Genomic DNA, 21,145 nt, shown 5'->3' on the forward strand with positions numbered 1-21,145 from the left:
AGGCCTACAAATATATCCTTATTCCTACATGCCACTGTCATATTTCTAGGTGCCCTGAAGAATTTTTAGTAGTTTTGCTCAAGGAGTCTGATCTATCTTAGGTAGATAATAAATATTCATATGAAGCTGCATGTAGGCTTTCTCCTGCAGATAAATGGTTTAACAAAAGCAAAAGCTTCGTGGAAAAGCCAGATCCTTGCTGGCAGGGCTAATGGTGGAGGTTTGAGCAATCCTAATGATAAATCCCAGTAATACTTCTGATGTTATAAAGTGGAGGGGGAAATCATGGTATGATGAACTATTGAGCATATAAGTTTTACAGGAATTTAAACAAGACTAATCACAGTAAAAGATTAAGCCAGTGAAATGATGACACATGCAGTGGCGTAGCGTGGGGGTGCAGGGGGGGCCCGGCCGCACCGGGCGCAACATCTGGGGGGGGCGCTCGCACTCACACCTCTCTGCCCCTATCTGGCTCACTCACTCTCTCTCACTGCAGTGCTGGCCTGTGCAAATCCGATCTGAGCCGCCGGGTCGCCACCCACTGTGGAGGGGGTGGGTGCCAGGTGTGCGGTGCGGAGAGAGAGCCGCCCAGTGCAGCGCTGAGCGTGGGAGAGAACCACACCAGACCAAACCAGGCAGCAGCAAGAAGAAGCTGGCAGCGGTGGCAGGTTAGGGGGCGCAAATTACTTGCCTTCCCCAGGTTAGGGGGCGCAAATTACTTGCCTTGCCCCGGGTGCTGACAACCCATGCTACGCCACTGGACACACGAGAAGTCAAACACAATCTATATGAATAAATTATATGGCCCTGTGTTCTTCTTCTTTGGAGATCACTCGCAGCCAAGTAAGATGGTCTTCCATAAAACAGTTTTAACAATGAGTCCATAAGTGACTGTGGAGGCCAATTCTAGATCCAGTTTGTCTCCCTTTGGGGGAGACAGGCGAACTAATGCCCTGTATATGAACATGCAAAATAGAAGGATGGCAAACTCAAAAATCCGATCTAGTGAAAAGATCCTGCAGCAAAGAAGGAAAAGTGGTGGAAGGGGAAATGGTGACATGTATAAAGAAAATCACAATAGACTGAAAATCATGTATGTTTGTAAGAGGCACCATTTGTGAATACTGTATTAAAGTAGATGCATACATTAGCAGAAAGCGGTGTAAAGCAGTAACTGAGTTTGAGCTTTCGCAATCTGTGCTGGCTGGTTTTGGGTCTCAACATAATTTGACTCTGCCCCTTGATTGCCACATGTGCATAATATGCATCTCAGCTGCTGGGTACTTGGGGCTTGACAACAATACTCTCACCCATGGCATGGGCCTTTGTTGCTTAAAAGGGAGATCGGAGCACTGTTTTAGTGATTAGAAGGCGTAGTCACCCCCCCTTTTTTTTAAGACCATGGTAAGGTATAGATTAACCCCCTGGCTTCTCTGCACAATGAGTAGCTAAAATGAATAAAGTGCCCTATGTTCTGGCTGTGTATACAAAGCCCCAAATCCTTTTGCTTCAATTTAAAACAAACAAACAAAAAACCTGTTCATCATGCATCAATAAATGTTGCTAGAGCTAGTATGAGAAATGAAAAAAGAGAAAAAATAGTTGCACCATATGTTCTTAGCATGCACTGCTCCTTAACCATCAAAATCTTGAATGAATGGCAAATTTCCTCTCCCATTCTGAAACAGAGACCCTGAGAAATCCTAGAATTGCAAAATGAACACACAAATGCTTAGATGAGAGCTGGAAAATGAGTACTAATCAGTGTCAGTAAATGACAATCAGTGGTATGCAAGGAGAAGCCAACAAAGGTATTGAATAAATAAAGGAGCCCATCTTCTTAAGAGCCAAGGATGTGGTGAAGCAACAAGGGAGGTGGATCCCCACAACTGGAAGGTTTCTGACCCAATGGTAGAGGATCTTACCCACTGAAAGGTCAGAAGTCAAGAACAGAGCAAGTATGTTGAAACCAGACTGGCTGTTCAGCCACAAGAAAGGAAATGACTCATGTAGGAAGCTAATAGGTGAACCATGTGAATTGGTTAGATTTCATAATCCTAAAGTCTCCAGGCAAACATGACCAAGCAAGGTGGCTTTTGTTTACTGGCTGAAAAATGTAACTATGCTATCAACTCATCAAGAGAGGCAGTTACTTGAAACAAGGGCACAGTGTTTTCCACGGCAGAGAATGGGTGCTTTTTAGTGGAGGGATTGGAAGAGAGAGAAGTGATGTGTGGAAAGAGAGAAGAGAGCTGACCTTTAATATGTTGTGGTCAATTCCAGCTGCAAACTCAGGCTGTTCTAGTCCATGTGACTTTACAAAACTAGGCCACAGAAATTTCTTCTTGCTCGCTAAAGGGAAAACATAAAGCTCTTTCTCTGGATAACAGCTAGTGGCCACTCCCAGATTAAAAGAAGCCTTTCCTCACTGCCTTGCCTGCTCTCTTCCTATGATTTCAAGGATAAAGCTTGATTCTTTGAAAGCAAACAGAATCTCGTATGCAGAGGGTGTCTAGATTGGAGCAAGCTAAATTCTGAAAGATAGACGAAAAATGCCCAAGCAACAAATCACAGGTTGGATTTTGCAAGCTGAAGCAAAAATAAATCAGATGCTGAGCTGAGGTCTGGCAGACTTGCAGAGTTTGTGGCTCAGGTGCCAACCTAATTTTAAACTTCCTTCCCAACAATTAAAATATTTCTGCAAGGTGAGCTTTCATGGCAAGTCCTTGAAGCGGTTTTCATTCACTATATGCTCCTCCCCTGCTGCATCATCCCACACATTTAAATTTCCCAATTTAGAAATGCCTAAATTAGGGAGGATCAATGGTCCCCGGTATTTTCCAAGTGCCAGCATTGTGGAAGAAGAATTGCCCAACACGTCTTGCAAAGGAAGATTGTCACTCTTCCATTGTTCTCCTATGGAATCACATATTAGATCTGATATAGACTGCAGACAATGCATATGGTGAGGCATGGGAGAAAGCCTATGACGACAAATAAAGAAAAGTCTTATCCCTTGCCCTCATACTTAATAAATGTTCTCAGGAGATTTGACAGTCCAATTTCTCTCCTGATGAGTGAAAGGCAGCTCTCAGTAAAAATGTTATTCCATTCGTTCCCTTCAGAGATTGAGTTATTGCCATAATCAGTGAAGATTTTCCCACTGACACAAAAGCTCTTTTAGCAAGCCCTTATAGGCTTGGCCATTGGGTTTATTCTTCATTTGGCCTCAAGGATTAGGTGAAAATTAGTGCTTTCTTTTTTTATTGCATTTAAGGTACACTAAGCATTCTGCCTTCAACAGCAGTTAACTAGGACTCAAAGCCCAACTAACTTGTTTCTTCAATCAACATAATAATCAAGACAGGAAAATGTATTTTTTATTAGAAACAATAAAATGGGATAAATGTATAATGATTGCTCAACTTCTGGCAATTTAACTGGCCAAGACAGGCTTCTGCAGGCTCCTTGCCAGAGTGATGAGTAAGATGGCATTGGTACAGTGGTAACACTTTCTTCACCAAACCATGGACAGTTAGTGTAAAATATAAAACGAACTTCATATCTAAATATTCCTCATTAATCTGAACAGAAGTTTCATTCATCTTTGGCATCTAGCAGCCTACTGTGTTGCAAGGGGCAACTGTTGTGGTTGGCGAGGTCCAGCTGTTCTGATTGACTATTTTTAGTGAGCAAATCCAGCAAGAAAAAACAAGCAGTTGTTAATTTTGCAATCACTTTTTTTTTTTGCATCATTTAGCAGTTGTTTCAGATTCCATATCAGTAGCAATTGTTACACAATAATGAACTATGAAGGGATCATTGTCAAACAGTGGGGAGGCAACAGCTGGAGTTCTTCAGGGTATGGCTCCAGAACTGGCTCTGCTTAGTGTTCTTGGTACGCATCCAGATGGCATTGTTGCCCATAGCTGCTTAAGCACTGTAGCGCTAAACCAGAAGTAGAGGAGAAGTTACCTCCAAAGAAAAAAAAGAGGTCTCGACTAATGGGGGTGGGGTTAGTTATACTACAATGTCACCTTGGAATGTTGCATTTAGCCTGCTGCCATCTAGTGTAGCACAGTCCCTGTGTGGTTTGTGGTTGCCAGGCATGCCAAATATGAATATATGAAACTGCTTTATATAGTGAGTTAGACCTTTGGTCCATCTATCCCAGGATTTACTGTAAGCAGCAAGTGGTTGTCCAAAATCAGCTCCCCGGCATCTTAAGTGGAGATCTTTTTCAACCATGTTACATTATATGCCTGTGTTGGAGATGCCAGAGACCCTGTACACGCAAAGCCTGTTTTCTACCAATGAGCTACAGACTCTTTGGCTTGATACTTGCAAAGCTCTCCATTTGGAAGTACCATTGTTTAAATAACCAAATAATGCACTGAGCAGATTTTCAAGTTGTCACAAAATGTGCATGGGCTATGAGCAATTTTGAGGAGGAATTTGGGTTCCACCAATTACACTGATAACCTAAAGGGTTAGATGAATGAAGTTAAGCAAGAATTTTACAGTGCTATGTCTAGTAGAAAAAGCAAACGCCACAAGCAGAGCTTCTGAATAAGGTAGTACAGCTGTTGAGAACCATAGCAGAAGTGGATACATGCTAAACGAGATGAAGGAAGGAGCTTACCCAAAATCCTTCATGAGTCAGAATCAGAAGGAAACTTGCCAGCCTTTTATACCATGCTTGGTTTCATTATACCCAATACAGTGGTACCTCTAGTTACAAACTTAATTCGTTCTGGAGGTCCGTTCTTAACCTGAAACTGTTCTTAACTAGAGGAGTGCTTTCGCTAATGGGGCCTCTTGCTGCTGCTGCTGTGCCGCCGGCACACGATTTCTGTTCTCATCCTGGGGCAAAGTTCTCAACTTGAGGTAACTCTTCCAGGTTAGCGGAGTTTGTAACCTGAAGCGTTTGTAACCTGAGGTGTTTGTAACTCAAGGTACCACTGTATTTACTGATGCAAAAATTCAGGAAAACAGTGGCTCAATTACAAAACTTGTCATATTTTCAAACATGCTGATTTTGGAAGACTTTTTTAAGTATCCAAATACCTGGAAAAGCCTCCTTCACCCACATTATGAAGGTTATGAATCATAATCCTCAATAGACTTGGTTCTTAGGACACTTGTTCTGGTGGCCATCTGTGGTATGTTATTCCTGTACCCTACTCAACAATGATGTGCTCTGTGCTTTGAAAACACTGGCAAGGAATTTACCCATGTCCTTTTAAATAAATCCTGGGCCATTTGGCCATGCTGTACACTTCCAAGACCTCTACAAAAATCAGACCCAGTTCCCAGTTCCTTGCTTGGCAAAAATCAGATGTGGATTAATGTATCCGGTAGAGTGGAAGTCCTCCTCCATAAAAATCCTGCTACTATTTAGCTGCTGACTACCAAAAAGCATAGTTACGCCTGTCCACTGTAATGCGACCCAGCCTTCAGAGAATCAGAGTTGTGGTTACCACTCCAGGGATTAATGAATAAATACAGCTGATCAGTTTCACAGTAACAGTAATTATTCTTCCTGCAATGAACAGGGCTCTATTATTGGTATATGCCAAACCAATCTTTATTTCCAGTCTAATAGATAACCTGGCTTTCAGGTCACATATTACTTTATTATTAGGACTCTCCCAGTTTTTCAGAACTTGCAACATAATTAAACTGGAATACCGTGAGCTCAGACTGTGCAATCATTCAGGAGAATTCCAGTGACTCAGTATCTTTGCAAGAATGAATTCCAAATTCTGTTAATAGAGGATTGTTCACTGCATGGTTCAAAGGCTCAACTGCTCTGAGTTGGTCCCATGTCAGGAAATACATACTGGATCTGATTTATGTACAGGTTTTAAAAGTGGACAGATGGTGCTGGTGTTTTGCAAGCTAGTGGCTACACAGTTTATTTCTGCTTATTCAGAAGAATTTATAAACTGCCCAAACAATCCCTAAGTGGCATACACACAGTAATTTTAAACAATTATTAACATATAAATAAAACCAGCAAAATTTAAGAGCGGGTATACACAACTTGTTTTCATGTCCAGATAATGAATGGCTCTCTCAATTCTCAGGTATTGGTTTGCTGACAATCTATAGGACATGTCCAAGATGTACTAATGAGAAAGGCAGAGTGGTGCAGTGGTTACAGGGTTGGACTAGGACCAGGGAGACCCAAGTTCAAATCCCCACTTAGCCATGAAGCTCCAGTGCCACCTTGAACCAGTCAGCCTCTGTCAGCTTAGCCTACTTCACAGCAAATGTTAACAGTGGAGGAAAGAGTGATGGTGCACCACATAAAGCTCATCTGAGGAATAGTGAGATACAAATGAAATAATCCTTGATGAAAGTCTCCACATGATTTAGTTGTGATTGCTGCATCTCAGGGGGTTGAACTTGATGACCCTTGGGATCCTTTCCAATTCTGCAATCCTATGATTCTATGTGATGGTGGTTCCATTTTGTTGAGTTCAGATGTAAGTCAGTGCAAACTGGCTGTATGTATTATGGACTGCCAGCAAGTCAAGACCTGAGCGGACATATTGAAAAAATAAATAGCAGAGCACCCTGACTAGATGTAGGTGCACCAGAATGCATTCAAATGATGCATGCCCAGAACAGCATAGGGGCAAGCTCATTTGAGAGCTAATAGATCTTACTCCTATGTACATGAATGCCTTGTCTCTTAGAAGTTCAAGAAACACAGCACTAGAATTTTAGGAGCCTCTCTCCTCCCCTTCACAGAGCCATTCCTTTTGGGGGAGAGTTACTGTAGTTTCTGGCTCTGCAAATAGTTGTGAGATCATAGTACACTCTTTGCCAAAGTGTGTGATAAATCTGTGGCTATATTACAACATACTCTTTTCTGCTAACCAGCAGACTTCTGAGCATCCAAAAACACTCAGGAAATGAAGTCTAGTGAGAAAAAACTATCTACATTGCCTTCTGTCTGTGTCAGCCTGATGAATAATGACCACTAATATAAGTTTCCAACCAACAAAATAAAAATTCCTTGAATTGCTAATAAGCTGGAGAAAAAAACAGGCCATTGATTCATTGGCTACCGGTGTTATAACAACTCAAAACGAAGAGCTCTGCTACCATTTGGGCAAAGATGTTGGCGTTGCCCCTAGCAACAACCTGGGCCTTCACACAGTCTTGTTTGCTGTAGCCATGTGGGATTTATTTCTAGGAAACTTCATAGGTCACATACAGTTCAGGGCAGCTAACATTGATAGCCTGGACCCTTACTCACAGTTGAAGAGAAATATGAGCACTTTGCTGACCATTGTGGAATTTTGCAAGTACCTTGCTGAGATGAAAAAGATTCCTATTTCCTGTATGGAGACCTAACTTCACTTTAGCCTTTGGTCCAATTTTATTGCTGAACAAACAAGATGTAAAGTCAGCAGGCATAGAGATGTAGAGCTTCTTTCACCTACATTGGCTGTTCTGGACATTCATCTGACCTCTAAGGCCCCATCTGAACTATACATTCAAAGCAGTAGAGTATCATACCACTTTAAACAATCATTGCTTCCTGCAAAGAATCCTGGGAAGTGTTAGGCGACCCTATTCTGCAAACTACAGTTCCCGGAAGTCTTTGGAGTAAGCCATGACTGTTTAAAATTGTATGAGGTTACTTGTGGTTCAGTAATTTCCTCAGTACGTATTATATGCAAATGCATATAGGTGAACCACAATGGCCTCTCTTTATTTCCACAAATAGGAAGCAAACATGCATTTTAAACTCCACAGGTAGCCTCTGACTGGGGTGCAATTTGCAGCAGTAACAGGTAGTGAAAATATTCAGCTGCCCCTCATCTCTGCTTGCCACTGCAAATCACCCACATTGTTTTTTCTTAGGAGGAAGGGAGGCCATCAGTGTTCAGTTGCACAATGTGGAGTCAGGCCAAGACACCCTGACATCTGCTCTGGTTCCTTTCTACCTGCCAATTTATATTCTCCCAACTCTTTTTTTTTAAGCTTATGCCAGTTGGCTCCTTAGCATGCAGGTCATTTTCAGTTTCAAGTAACACATACCGGTACTCATTTAAATTAATTTAGCGATTTCCAGGCCCTACATCTCCAGAGTGAGGAGATCTACGGTATTTGACAAGCTCCTAGTCCTCAGAGTTGCAGAGAAACTTTTAAACAAGTACACAGTTTACAGGTATACCGAAAGTTTAGGGTTGCTTCTCATGAGCTTGATTCTTGTTCTACAACATATTTTCCCATGTAGTGGAAAACATAATATATAAAGTACCTCATACTGCAACCCATGAAGCTGCCCTATAAAACCATGAGAAGTCACAGTAGGGATTCTAGAGTTCAAAAGTAAGGGGGGAGAGAGAACTACCATTTTAAAACACTAATTGGTTCACATTCAAACTGTAATCTGGAATAAATTCTGGAGAGATACAGCAGCAAAATATACATGTGCCTTTTTTTCTTTTTTACTGGTCTAAGGATTTAGTTTGTAATCCTAACCCCCACTTACCTAGAAGTAGGTCCCACTGAATTCAATGCAATGTAATTCTGAGCAGACCTGGCCAGACTTTTCAGACTTCATGTGCCTGTTTCCCCCATCAGCTTTTGCTGCCAATGCTTTCCCTATTTCCCTACACCAGGCAACTTTGATCTTTCCAGTGCAGTTAACCACACAACAGATAAAACAAAACGAACAACCCAGGCTCGCTCTCTCTGTATGCAGCAAGAGAGCCCAGGTGATGGATGCAAAGCCCCTGAAGAAACATTTCCCCCTCTGCTCACCTGTGTTCGATGTCTTCCTCATGCTGCTCTTGTCCCAGCTGTTACATAGGAAGCCAGCAAAGTTTCTTGAAGCTACTCCGGCAAATAATCCCCAGGGTGATCTGCGTCTGCTTTATAATCCTTTTGTTCCAGCAGGCAGGGCTCAGCAGGGAAAGTGTACTCCTCCTACGTGTTACATGCATATACAGACACAGTTGCAGCTGAGGAGGGAGTCCACAGCACTCCCATTAATTAGAACACACCTTTTCTAATCTGATGTGCAGTCATGGGGTTGTTCCAACTAGGCTAAAGCTGAAGGAGGCGGCTAGCGGAAGAGCTCAGCTGCTGCCGCAGCACTTTAACCTTTTCCCCTCTGTGAGCAAATCAGGCTTGGTGCATGTCCCTGCCCACTCCAGGCCTCGGAGATTCCCTTCAGGTTTAACCTGTGTGTTCTGGGGGAGGTATTCTGACTCCCCACCCACTAGGTCCCACACCCACCCACTGGCTTTTTCTCTGTGTGTGCCTTGCTCCCTGCTCCTCCCCGTAGCTCAGGTCAGAGTTAGGTCTAGAGGCAAGCAGGCACTAGTTCAAAGGACATCAGGGCCTGTCTGGCTGTTTACGGTAAACACAAAGCTCCTCTTTCCCCTCTGAAAGGAGAGACTTGCACAAGGCTGCTGGTTACGTAAGAACATTGGTTCAAATCCTGTAGTGTAGACTTAGGAGACTACGTGTCTGTGTGCAGCCAGTCATTGTTTGGAGGGAACTGGGCATGCCAGGCAGCTACTTTAGGCATTGTACACACTATACCTTGAAGGCACCTTTGAAGTACTGTTCTTTCTCTCCAAGAACTCTGGCCACTGTAGTTTACCTGGCCACAGAATTATACTTCCCAGCAACATTTAACAAGTGACCAAACCCAGAATTCTTTGAGGGGGGAAAATGTGTTTTGATTGTGCTTTAAAGGTATAGCATGTCCAATACCTAAGTTTCCACATAACACCACTAATATTTTATTTAAAGGAGGCTTGGGTACCTGAGCACCTTGTGAGACATCTGATCTTTTTCAGATTTTGTGTGTGTGTTTGGGGGGGAGGGCAAGGAAGACACCTGCAGTAAATTGTAAGTAATTGGGAATCAGAAAAATGAGTGAAGAGATAGGAAAACATTAAAAGTAAGGATAGGGTCTGAAACATTATGGGTCCTGTTTTTAAAAGATGAAAAAAGGAGTCATTGCCTGGGCTAAAAAGGGTGAACTGTTCTTGCAGCATTCACAAGAGATACCAGCTTGCTGATTTTCATTTAAAAAATAAATAAATATCAGCCTACTGGGAGGGTTTTTCTACTTATGCATTCATGCATGCCAATTTATGGCTGCTAGAATTATATGGTAAAACCAGGATTAGAAAAAAGGGCTGCACTATTTTATTTTATTTTACTTTTATACAGGCATGCCTCAGGGATGCCTCAGGGATATTGCGGGTTCAGTTCCAGACCACAGCAATAAAAAACAAATATTGCAATAAAGCCAGTCACACACATTTTAGACTTAAAGGAAAAAATCAATTGAAAAGGGATGTGCATATCATTCATATTCATCTTCATAATAAAAATAACTTGAATGTGGGCAGGCGATTTACTCAGGAGGAGCATCCACCCCACATCCCTATGCAGGAAAAGAGGTGGATCCCTTGCATTGACTTTAGACCAGAAGAACAGGAATCTATGTAGAGGACAACCACTATTAAGAAGGTACAACTGTCTCACCCTGGAAGACACAGCCCACAAAACCTTCTGTATGTTTAGTAGACCTGTAAAATTTCAGCACATGGACCATGTCATTCAGGGATAAGAAAAGCTGCTCCTCCTGTAATTCTCTCTTCTGCCCAACTAAGAAAAACACACAAGCTCTGTCCTCATGAAAAGATGCACGGAATCAATTGGTGCAGCAGAATCCCAGCACAGTAAAGGTAAAGGTAAAGAACCCCTGGACAGTCAAAGGTGACTATGGGGTGTGGTGCTCATCTTGCTTCATGCTGAGGGAGCCAGCGTTTGACCACAGACAGCTTTCCGGGTCGTGGCCAGCATGACTATACTGCTTCTGGTGCAACGGAACACCGTAACGGAAACCAGAGCGCACAGAAACGCCATTTACCTTCCCATCGCGGCAGTACCTATTTCTCTACTTGCACTGGTGTGCTTTCGAACTGCTAGCTTGGCAGGAGCTGGGACAGAGCAACAGGAGCTCATCCCATCGTGCAGATTTGAACTGCCGACCTTCTGATCAGTTTAGACCACAGTGCCACCTGTTCACTTTGCAGCACAGTACAGCAAAGGTGGCCAGTTACTTGCTACTAAAGGACTAGAAACATCTTTTGAGGTCAGCTGTTGGCAGTGGCGTAGTGTGGGGGGTGCAGGGGGGCCGGCCGCACCGGGCACAACATCTGGGGGGGCGCGCTCACACTTGCAGCTCTCTGCCCCTACTAAAATCCACGGGTTAGGGGGCGCAAATTACTTGCCTTGCCCCGGGTGCTGACAACCCACGCTACGCCACTGGCTGTTGGCAGATAAAGCCACCAGTGGCTACTAGTTACAATGGTTATTGTTCTCCCTCCACTGAATACCATTTTCTGGGAATGACAAGTAGGGGGAGAGCACCACTGTGCTCAGAGTCGGGTTTACCACAGACACCTGGTTGGTGACTGTGGAAACAGGATGCTGGATGAGGTAGGGCCCTTTTGGCCTGTTCCACCAGAGCTGTTCTTAAGTTCAGTGCCCCTTACAGAGAAGGTTTTAATTTTCCCATTCTGAGTAATATAAGTTACAGATTTATTTATTTTTAAGGTGGTGCCATTTAGAACAGTATAAAATCCAGTCTGAATTCTGTACGTGACTGCTCACTGGGTGAAGAATCAGGCTTCCCTCTCATACACCTCAAATAACATCCCAAGGGTTTGTCCCCCTTTCACTTTAAAAACTGGGACTCTTTCTAATTGCAATGGATTAGTTCTTATTACTGCTAATCTAGGCCAGAGACCTGGCACACTTTCCTCCTTCCTGGGGCTGAAGCAAAAAAAAATGCAATAGTTTAGGAATAGAAAAAAATATCAGAGGCCACATGACAAAGATCGTTTTCGTTAGGCTGCCTGGATGGCCGAATTGTCACTTTTGCCTAAGAGGACAGGTTAATGTTTAATATAATACAGATCCCACCAGCTTCAGATAGGCAAGTCATTTTAGAACTTTTTTTCACCTGGCTGTTTCATAAGATGAGAGAGGAAATTCACATATTTTATTAAAAAAGCTTTTTTGTGAGAGGTGGTGTTCAAAGCAATGGCAGTAGGCAAGGTGTAGCAGGGGGCGTGCAGAGGGGTGGTAACCCCAGGTGCAAAATTCTGAGAGAGCCACTACCATGTGCCCCCATGACAGGCTCCCTCAATGTGGTTGAGCTTCTGCCACCTTCTGGAGCTGCAAGAAGGCAAGCCGGCCCAGGCTAGGCCTTTGGAGCTGGGGCGGCACCTTCCTACACCCAAACCCTGGAGTAGCTTTGCAATAGTCTTTTTTTCTTTTTTTCAACAAGGCAAAACATGAATGTTTAAACAGAGGAAAGGGGCCAGTGGCCCTTCCAGCATGGAGCGTATGGCTGACATACAATTTACAGGACTGAAGAACATCACTACTGAAGAACATGCTGTGACTTCTCTTTAAATATTATATATTCAAACTCAAGTGTGTTTTTGTGGGGGGTGTATTTTTGCATAGTATGTTGTGATTACAAATCATAAAGCTCATCCTCCTGGTGTTTGTTTGCTTATTACAAATATTTAATAAACCACTCTTCAGCTTGAGGGTTCCCTGAACAGCATTTCACCATTGAAAAACAATGGCAATTGGATTTGAATACATTAAACACATGCTCTTCAATATGAAACTGCTGGGGAAATCCCCCCCCCCCCCGAGTTTTGGACTGTAGAATCATGAAGACGTGGATGACACACAACTCTTGTCTCTCATTTCCCAGGGATACTGCTGTGGTCCTGAACACCTGATTTGGAGGTGGTTCTGGGATGGATGAGGTTGAACCAATTTAGGCTGAATCTAGGTTAGACAGAGGTACAAAGGAACATGGAGAACTGCCTTATACTGAGTCAGAACATGGGTCCATCTAGCACAGTATTGGCAATGGCTCTCTAGGGTTTCAGGTGGGGAGTGTCTTCTGGGCCTATCTGGAGATAACAGGGACTGAAACTGGAACCTTCTGCACCACATGGTCTACCAATGATCTATGAACCTTCCCTAAGGAGCCATAGATTACCTCCTTCTTATCTTGATTGAGTTTCAGAATGAATCAAGATTCAGCACTTTACCTGCTCTGCACTGTTGGGGGGTGGGGAAGATTGCAAAACACCCAATCTACCAGAATATATACCATAACATCCAAATGCTGCCCCTAACATTCAGATTTAATCCCATGTCTGCCCCAACCTGTTTGTACTCTTCCAGGTTCCACTCCATCTTGCCAGGTTCAGGTTCTGCCTAGGCTCCTCTGTTCTGGCTCTTGCCTTCTGACATTCAAAATAAACATTTTATTTTCCGGTGAACGTACTCTTATGTGTGTGACAGACCCCTATAATCCTAGCAAGTGTTAAAAGACAGGTTAGCTTCCTGATGAGGTAATTACCTGGGTGATGGGCCATTAAGAGAACAGTGGAAAGGAGGCTGTTTTTCAGATGAAGAATGGGTGGGACCCCTTCTCCAGCTTTTAGAATAGAGCAGTTTGCTGTGATGTGACCTAGAAGCTGGATGCAAAGGCTGCAGTCTGGAAAGGCAGAGAGAGCCATGGCTGATTTCTGCTTGAATTCAAGGCTATGGCTTTGGAAGAATCAAGACCCTTTGGGGTTTTTAATGCTGTGAAACCCTCCATCATAGGCTCAGGTCGTATATATGTGTAAATAAACCATATTTCATAAAGACACCCCAGTCCCTGCTGTGCCTCATTTCCAAAGGAAACATAAAGTGCCTGGAATCTCACACCGCTCAGAGATGGGGTGGCATGCAACACTGCCAACAAATACAAAACAAAAGAAATCATACAAAGCACAGACCCCACAAAGACTTTCAATTTGGTTCATCCTAAGGTGTCTTTCTGTAAATGTTCCTGGATCACCTGCAGGCAAAAGCCATGTTGCTCCCAGGCATTTTCAAATCAAAAGGTGCATTGTAACGCTTAACAAACTGGCCTATTGTGCAGCTCAAACGAAGTAAGTCACATTATCTCTTGATTTCTTCATGAGACAAATATTTAGCTTTCTCCCTGCTTTCCCCTCACATTTGTGCCTGCTTGCTGTGATACATGCAGGACTTTCAGAAAGGACTCAGCAGAATTGTCATGTGTTCCACCAAAGAGCAGAGTTAGGAATCTTCCAGAGATACTCCAAGGGGAAGAACTGGATGTCCTCGCCCCTCATTAAAGAGAGGCCAGAGAAGAAGAATGAAGGGCAGATGAATGGGGAGGATAAGCAGGGGCAAAAGAGCAACAGGTCAGCACTTCAGGGCCATTAGCTGCCAAGCAACTTTCATCATATGTGGGAAATGGCTTTGCTGATGGATGTGAAGATGGAAAACAGAGTGATGGGGCTGTAAATCATCCACATCCCTCTCTCCAGTGCTGTGTTTGTTTTACTTCTGGGCCTGCCAGCTCCATTCCAGCACACATAATACCTTTTTCTTCCATGGTTACATGGCTGGAGGGTGCTTAGAAAGTTTTCCACCCAGCTTATTTCCTTGTCAGGCTCACTTTGGCAGATGAGCAGGATGAAAGGAGGGCTGCCAAAGCAAACAGTAGGCGGTGCTGTGCCATCCAGCCCACTGGCAGAGAGGAAGAGTTAAAAACACCTAGAATATCATGTGGAAGAGGATGCAGATAGGATAAAGAAGTTGCAAAGGCAGGAGATGCCAGCTGCAGTACTTCACCTCTAAATGGCTTGGACTGCCACTCCCAGGGGATGATGGGACATCTGTGGGACACCAGGTTGGCAAAGTCTTCTCTATGGGGCCTCTCCCAGCCACAGCTGGTGGGTGATCCCATCTGCAGCCTTGGGAATGGATGGATGGGCAACTGACTTGCCCTGTGTATTTTGGTAAAGCCAGAAGGCCTCTTGTGGTCCTGAGTCAGTAGAAAGGGGCCTCAGCTAATTAAATCAGCCTCACAGTATTTCTTAGCGAGCCAGTGAAGCTCAAACACAGATGGCTCTATTAGAGAGTTCAAATTAATTTTGTATCCTGGGGTATTTTGCCACAAAGCCTTTGAGCAGATGCCAGCCATGCTGATTTGCTACCAACCCTTGCAAGGAAGCAGCTCTCCAACTCGAATGATGATGATGACACAGATGCAACTTCAAGCCAGCTCTGTGCGGCTGGTTGTACGTTTGAGTATGTTTTGCCTTGGCATTCAAGAGCCAGAACTCATTCTTCTATGGAGTCAGTCCTAAAATTGGGGTGTGGGGTGGTAGTGTGTGTTTTCAGTCTTTTAAAAATGATTTTCTGATCAGATTTGCAAGCTGGATCTTTTAGCATCTCAGCTTGAAAAAGGGCACTGCATTGTCCACAGGTTCTGGCAAACTGCAGGGGACTGGGAGGAGGACTGATCAGTCCATGCAATGTATTCCATGCGCTGGTAAATGCAGTATGGATGCAATGAGGGCAGTGGCGGAGCTTCATGCTCCGGCACCAGGGGGCGGAGAGCAGGCGGGGGCATAGCTGGCATGCGTCCCGGGGGTGTGGTGTTCCTTCCACAGGGGCATGACACACGTCCTCGGGGCATGGCACCCAGCGCAGGTGGAGGGGGCAGCTGCAATGGCACCCCACTAGGATCGCACTGCTGGGGGTGGTGTGCTCCCCCTGCACTCCTCTTCCTCCTCCAGTGAATGAGGGAAGGTCATCAAGTAGCATGCTCTGTCCCAGCCTTTGCTAATTTGGTGCCTAACAGATATTGTGTGCTACAACCCCCGTGAGCCCCAGCCAGCATGACCAATGGTCAGGGATTCTGGGATTTGTGGTTCAAAACATCTGGGTGACACCAGGAGACAGCTATAGCCACTCTAGGGGTTGCTATAACCTTGCATAGAGACACATCAGTGTGTATTTTTCAGCGTCATCAGGTTTTCAGGAAAATCAGAACAAAGTACGTATTATTAAAGGCTGAAGGGATTAGGCAGAGGAAGCAGCAAACATAATGTGGACTATTCTTTTCTTGCAGAAGGTTCCCTCCTAGGGCTTGTAATCCAAAGCATTTGGAGGGCACCAGGCTGCCCCAAATCTTTCCAGCAGTATATGACGGCTTGTGTCTCAGGCCAGTCAAGGAGATGGCACCTTTAATTTTCTGCCTGCACACCCAACAGCTCCAAATGGAGGAGATATCTCTCTCTGCCAGCCAACCACCTCCAAAGAAGCAGGGAAGTTCTCTGTCTGCTTTTTTCAAGTTTTGTTGTGGGTGCACTCTGCTGCATGGAGACAGCGTTGCTCTGACAGACGTGTGCATGGATGGCTCCTGATGGGAAAATAGCCTCAGAACTTGGACGCGTTTCAGGAGGAGCTCATGGAACCGCCTTCCCGCTAGCAGCTGCAGAAACGGACTGGCGTGGAATTTCCTTCCCATTGCCAACTGCCACTCATTCCTTTGATCTGAGGGAGAACAAACTGCCATCCTCTCAGAAAGCCACAAGGTGTGTGTGTTTTTTTTTTTATTATTAAAAAAGATTGCATGCCCTTTGGAATCTACCCGGGTTTCGTTGACTCACTGAGGCCCAGGAAAGGAATGAGATTTACCTGAGCTGGCAAGTGCCTTATGCATATAGGTTGGTGCATATGAACACACACAAGAGGCAAGTGGGGGGGGGGATTGGTCAGGGGACTGGAAAAGTGGCCCCTAGAAAATGGATGTTCTGTTCACTGTTGCCTTGCTTCAAGAGGCAGGTTGGGGCCAGAAGGTTCTGAATCCATTGCCCATAGCAATAAGTGGACATCACCACGGCCTTAAATCTGTGGTCTTCAAATCCTGGTTTTGAATAAGGTAGTTTCCAGCTGACCTGTATCTATCTCTGGTCAGCTGCAGTCCCCCACCCACCACCCCACTTCAAAAGATAGGCTGAGGTGATGAGAGTGTTCTGAAACAGCCTTCCTCAATCTGGTGTTTCTCCAGATCAGCCCAAGACCATCAGCCTAAGCCAGCACAGGAAATGGTCAGGGATGCTTCAGCTGTGATTCCTGCATTGCAGGAGCTTGGACTAGTTGACCCTTTGGGTTCCTTCCAACTTACAGTTCTATGATTCTATGGCAGCTGTAGTTAGGGCTGGACTTAGAGCTCATTGACAATTCTGCTTTCCCCCAGGAAAACTCAATGTTTACTGCTGAACTGGAGCAAATTTCAATTGGGTTTTCACTGGACTGACGTTTGCTCTGATTTAGTCCTAAATGTTTTCTAGGGGACAGTGGTATGGATCATCCCATAGGGATTTGTGGGGTTTTTGTGGGTGTTGTTACTCTACTGCTGTGACTGATTCCCATGGTTTAGCCTTTGTGATCATGCATATCAAGTGCAAGTCACCTGTTGTTTGGACTTTCAAGTCTTCTGGGAGATTTTCTAATAGGTGAAACTTGGGGTCTCAAATTTCAGAGATGCCCTGTGCGATGCCACCTCTCACCTTCCATTCTACATCATAGCTGCACCATCCCTTGTGGTGTCCCCAAGGCTCTGTGCCCAGTGCAACCAAACCGGTTGCACTTCCCAAAATCTGCCTCTGCTCTTAGTTATCTGGATAGAGATCACCTAAGATTACTTTTGGTTCTATATAGCACATAGCAGCTTGTGGGTCTAAACATTAAATTGGATGGGGAACATCCTTCAGCCTGTGGGCTACATTCCCTTCTGGGATGTCTTTGGGGGAGGGAGGGGGTAACATGCCAGTGTTGGGTGGGGAAAGAGGCAAAGGTTGCTGAAGCAATGAATGTGAAATTTACCTTTGTACACCGGCTAGTCTCCACACACACCTCTCTCTGTCCTCCATTCAGACAAGCAAGAGGCATTACTACAGTTCAAGGGCATATTCTATCCTGACAAAAAGACTAAAGGGGCTTGTGAAACAGAGATGGTGATAGGGGTATGGACTGTGACCTGTAGAGAGAGTCCCTAGAGACAGACAGAGAGTCCTGCAAGTTCCTCACACCCACATTAAATAGAAGTAGCATTATTCTGCCAAGCAAATCCGCTTTGGCTTTCCACTTCCTTTTTCTATCCACCTCCCTCCCATTTCTTTGTTCAGTCTTTAACTCCCAGCATCGTTAGCTCTTATTTATTTTAAAATATTTTTTATTTTATATTGTCAGGCCAAGACTCCCCAAGTTGGCGAACAAAAACCAGTGTTTGAAAACCACAGCAAAATGCTGCGTAAAATAAACAACCCAAACCACTTAATTAAACTGCAAACGTAACAGTAAATGAAAGCCAGTGGAATAAAACGTAACAGAATAATACTTAAAGGAAAAAATAAAAATAAATGAGCAGTTCGTCATCATTCAGCAAAAGAGCCTGAAGCAAAACCAACCAACCAACAAACACCCTCTTGAATTTAGGATACCAACAACAACAAAGCTCTCTGAAATGAAACCACCTTGGCCCAGCATCAGAAGCTAAACTAAGAGGGAGAGCAAGGAAAATTTTCCCCAGGAGAGCAATGGAGGTTGGTATTCATTGAAAAAGAAAAGAAAAGGTTGATTTGTGCCTGACTGCACCAGATGGTACTTTTGCCTGTTTAGCATTGAAACTAAGTTGGTTAGAACATGGTGCTGATAACACCAAGGTCACAGGTTTGATCCCTATATAGGACAGCTGCAGAGTCATTCATTGCAATGGATTGGACTAGATGTTCCATAGGGTTCCTTCCAACTCTACAAATCTATTTCTATGAAACCTCCTTTTGGGAGCCCAACTGAGGTCTAATGGAGAGAAACAAAAGTTTTGAAAACTACATTGGGACCTGGCCTCTTTTTTAAAAAAAGAAGAGGTGGACTCATAAATATCCAGTCTCAGCCACACTCCAAGTTTGCTTTGGCAAGCACGCTATGCCCAAAGACTGGCAGCTACAGATAATTGCTCTTGCTCCCCAAGATCCAGTTGCAGTGAAATCTGGGCACACGCATGTGCCTTGCCGAGAGGGTGTAGCAGACAAATGGAGCCTAATTAGAGAGTGATTTGTATATTGCAGAGTAGGAAGCAGACAGCTTAATGAAGGGGGTCTGGAATGCTTGCCTAAGGTGAACAAGCAGTTACAGGGCCGGGAGGTTGATGCACAGAGTTAATAGCACTGGCTGCCCTCCTCTCCCCATTTAACCCTTCTTTCTGAAGCTCATTCTGCAAATCTATCAGCGCTGGATGTATGGGGTTATGAACTGATCATTGCAGCACACAGAATGCGTGTCTGTTTTTAAACGGCCTGCCCCAAGACATTTTCCTGTTCCATTATCACTGTGGGTGTGTCCACACTTAACTGTGAAATAAATCCACATGGTGCACTTAATACATGATGGTCCCATCCTTCTTAAAATAACAAAGAGCCCTGTGTTGAGTGAGTGTTCATCATCACAGCCAGACTCAGATAACTCATGATGTGAGAGGGAGGGATGCTATTCATAAGGAAAGCTCAAGAAACCTGCTTTGTTATCAAACATTATTTAGGAATAACCACAGAAGGTACAAATAAGAGTTATTCTGCTTTCACTACATTTAGTCGATAATTATATATCTGAGTTTGCCCAATAATACATGTTCACTCAGTAATAAACCCTATCAGTGAGGCTTGCTATAAGTGTGTACAGGACTGCAATCTAAGTGAATCTGCAGACATGTTTCACTTTGGTAGCTGTTTATGTCAAATCTGTTCTTTCACTGTATCAGCTAGTTTTAGATGATGGCTTGGTTCATATGGTAAGTCTAACTATGATGTCCTGGGACTGAGCTTGCAGCCACTTTGCCCCCCCCCCCCAGTCCTTTTTGCTCCCATGTTGTGTTGAGCTAAGTCAAAGTTTGACTCAGTGTGGCATCCACATCTGGGATCAGCTACAAACTTTGGCTACAGCTTGTGGATAGTGCAGAGAGAGCTTAACCATGAGCCACTAGGGAAGCCAGCATGTGTACTACCTCTCTTTTAAATCTACCTCTACCCCTCTTTTAAATCAGAACCATTGAAGGTGGTGAAGGTCCTGTGTGAGTGTCTGGAGGAGGTTGGAGGATGGATGGCGGCTAACAGATTGAGGTTGAATCCTGACAAGACAGAAGTACTGTTTTGGGGGACAGGAGGCGGGCAGGTGTGGAGGATTCCCTGGTCCTGAATGGGGTAACTGTGCCCCTGAAGGACCAGGTGCGCAGCCTGGGAGTCATTTTGGACTCACAGCTGTCCATGGAGGCACAGGTCAAATCTGTGTCCAGGGCAGGTGTTTACCAGCTCCATCTGGTACGTAGGCTGAGACCCTATCTGCCTGCGGACTGTTTCGCCAGAGTGGTGCATGCTCTGGTTATCTCCCGCTTGGACTACTGCAATGCGCTCTACGTGGGGCTACCTTTGAAGGTGACCCGGAAACTACAACTAATCCAGAATGCGGCAGCTAGAATGTTGACTGGGAGCGGCCGCCAAGACCATATAACACCGGTCTTGAAAGACCTACACTGGCTCCCAGTACATTTCCGAGCACAATTCAAAGTGTTGGTGCTGACCTTTAAAGCCCTAAACGGCTTCGGTCCAGTATATCTGAAGGAGCGTCTCCACCCCCATCGTTCTACCCGGACACTGAGGTCCAGCACCGAGGGCCTTCTGGCGGTTCCCTCACTACGAAAGGCCAAGTTACAGGGAACCTGGCAGAGGGCCTTCTCGGTAGTGGCGCCCTCCCTGTGGAACACCCTCCCACCAGATGTCAAAGAGAACAACAACTACCAGACTTTTAGAAGACATCTGAAGGCAGCCCTATTTAGGGAAGCTTTTAATGTTTGATGTATTACAGTATTTAAAAAAAAAAAATTTGGAAGCCACCCAGAGTGGCTGGGGAGGCCCAGCCAGATGGGCGGGGTATAAATAATAAATTATTATTATTATTATTATTATTATTATTATTATTATTATTATTAGGTTCTAAAAGAGAGCCCTCCACACCTTCACTCTTGAAAGGCTAGCAGTGCAATCCTACATGTCTCCCCAGAAGTAAGCCCCACCGAGTTCAATCGGATTGCAGTATGAAGCTCCTTCACCTCGAAACCTCAGCTCATGAGGGGCAAGAGAAACCCTCATAAAACACACACTATTTGGAAGAGCTTCTGTAGCCCAGATAGTTC

The 21,145-nt window shown here is 44.5% G+C and overlaps 1 protein-coding gene across 1 annotated transcript in view; it reads right to left on the reverse strand.

Annotated features, from left to right (window-relative positions):
• The window catches only part of SEPTIN9 (septin 9), a 215,326-nt gene extending 205,947 nt beyond the window's left edge, over nucleotides 1-9,379 (reverse strand). Inside the window, exon 1 of the mRNA XM_083725859.1 lies at nucleotides 8,791-9,379. Within this exon, the coding sequence (XP_083581985.1) occupies nucleotides 8,791-8,812 (22 nt within the window). The 5' untranslated portion in view covers nucleotides 8,813-9,379. The remainder of the gene's footprint in view (nucleotides 1-8,790) is intronic.
• Nucleotides 9,380-21,145: the final 11,766 nt, after the last annotated feature.

Source organism: Podarcis gaigeae (genome assembly GCF_964106915.1).
Source record: "Podarcis gaigeae genome assembly, chromosome: 2".
NCBI classification, from domain to species: domain Eukaryota; kingdom Metazoa; phylum Chordata; class Lepidosauria; order Squamata; family Lacertidae; genus Podarcis; species Podarcis gaigeae.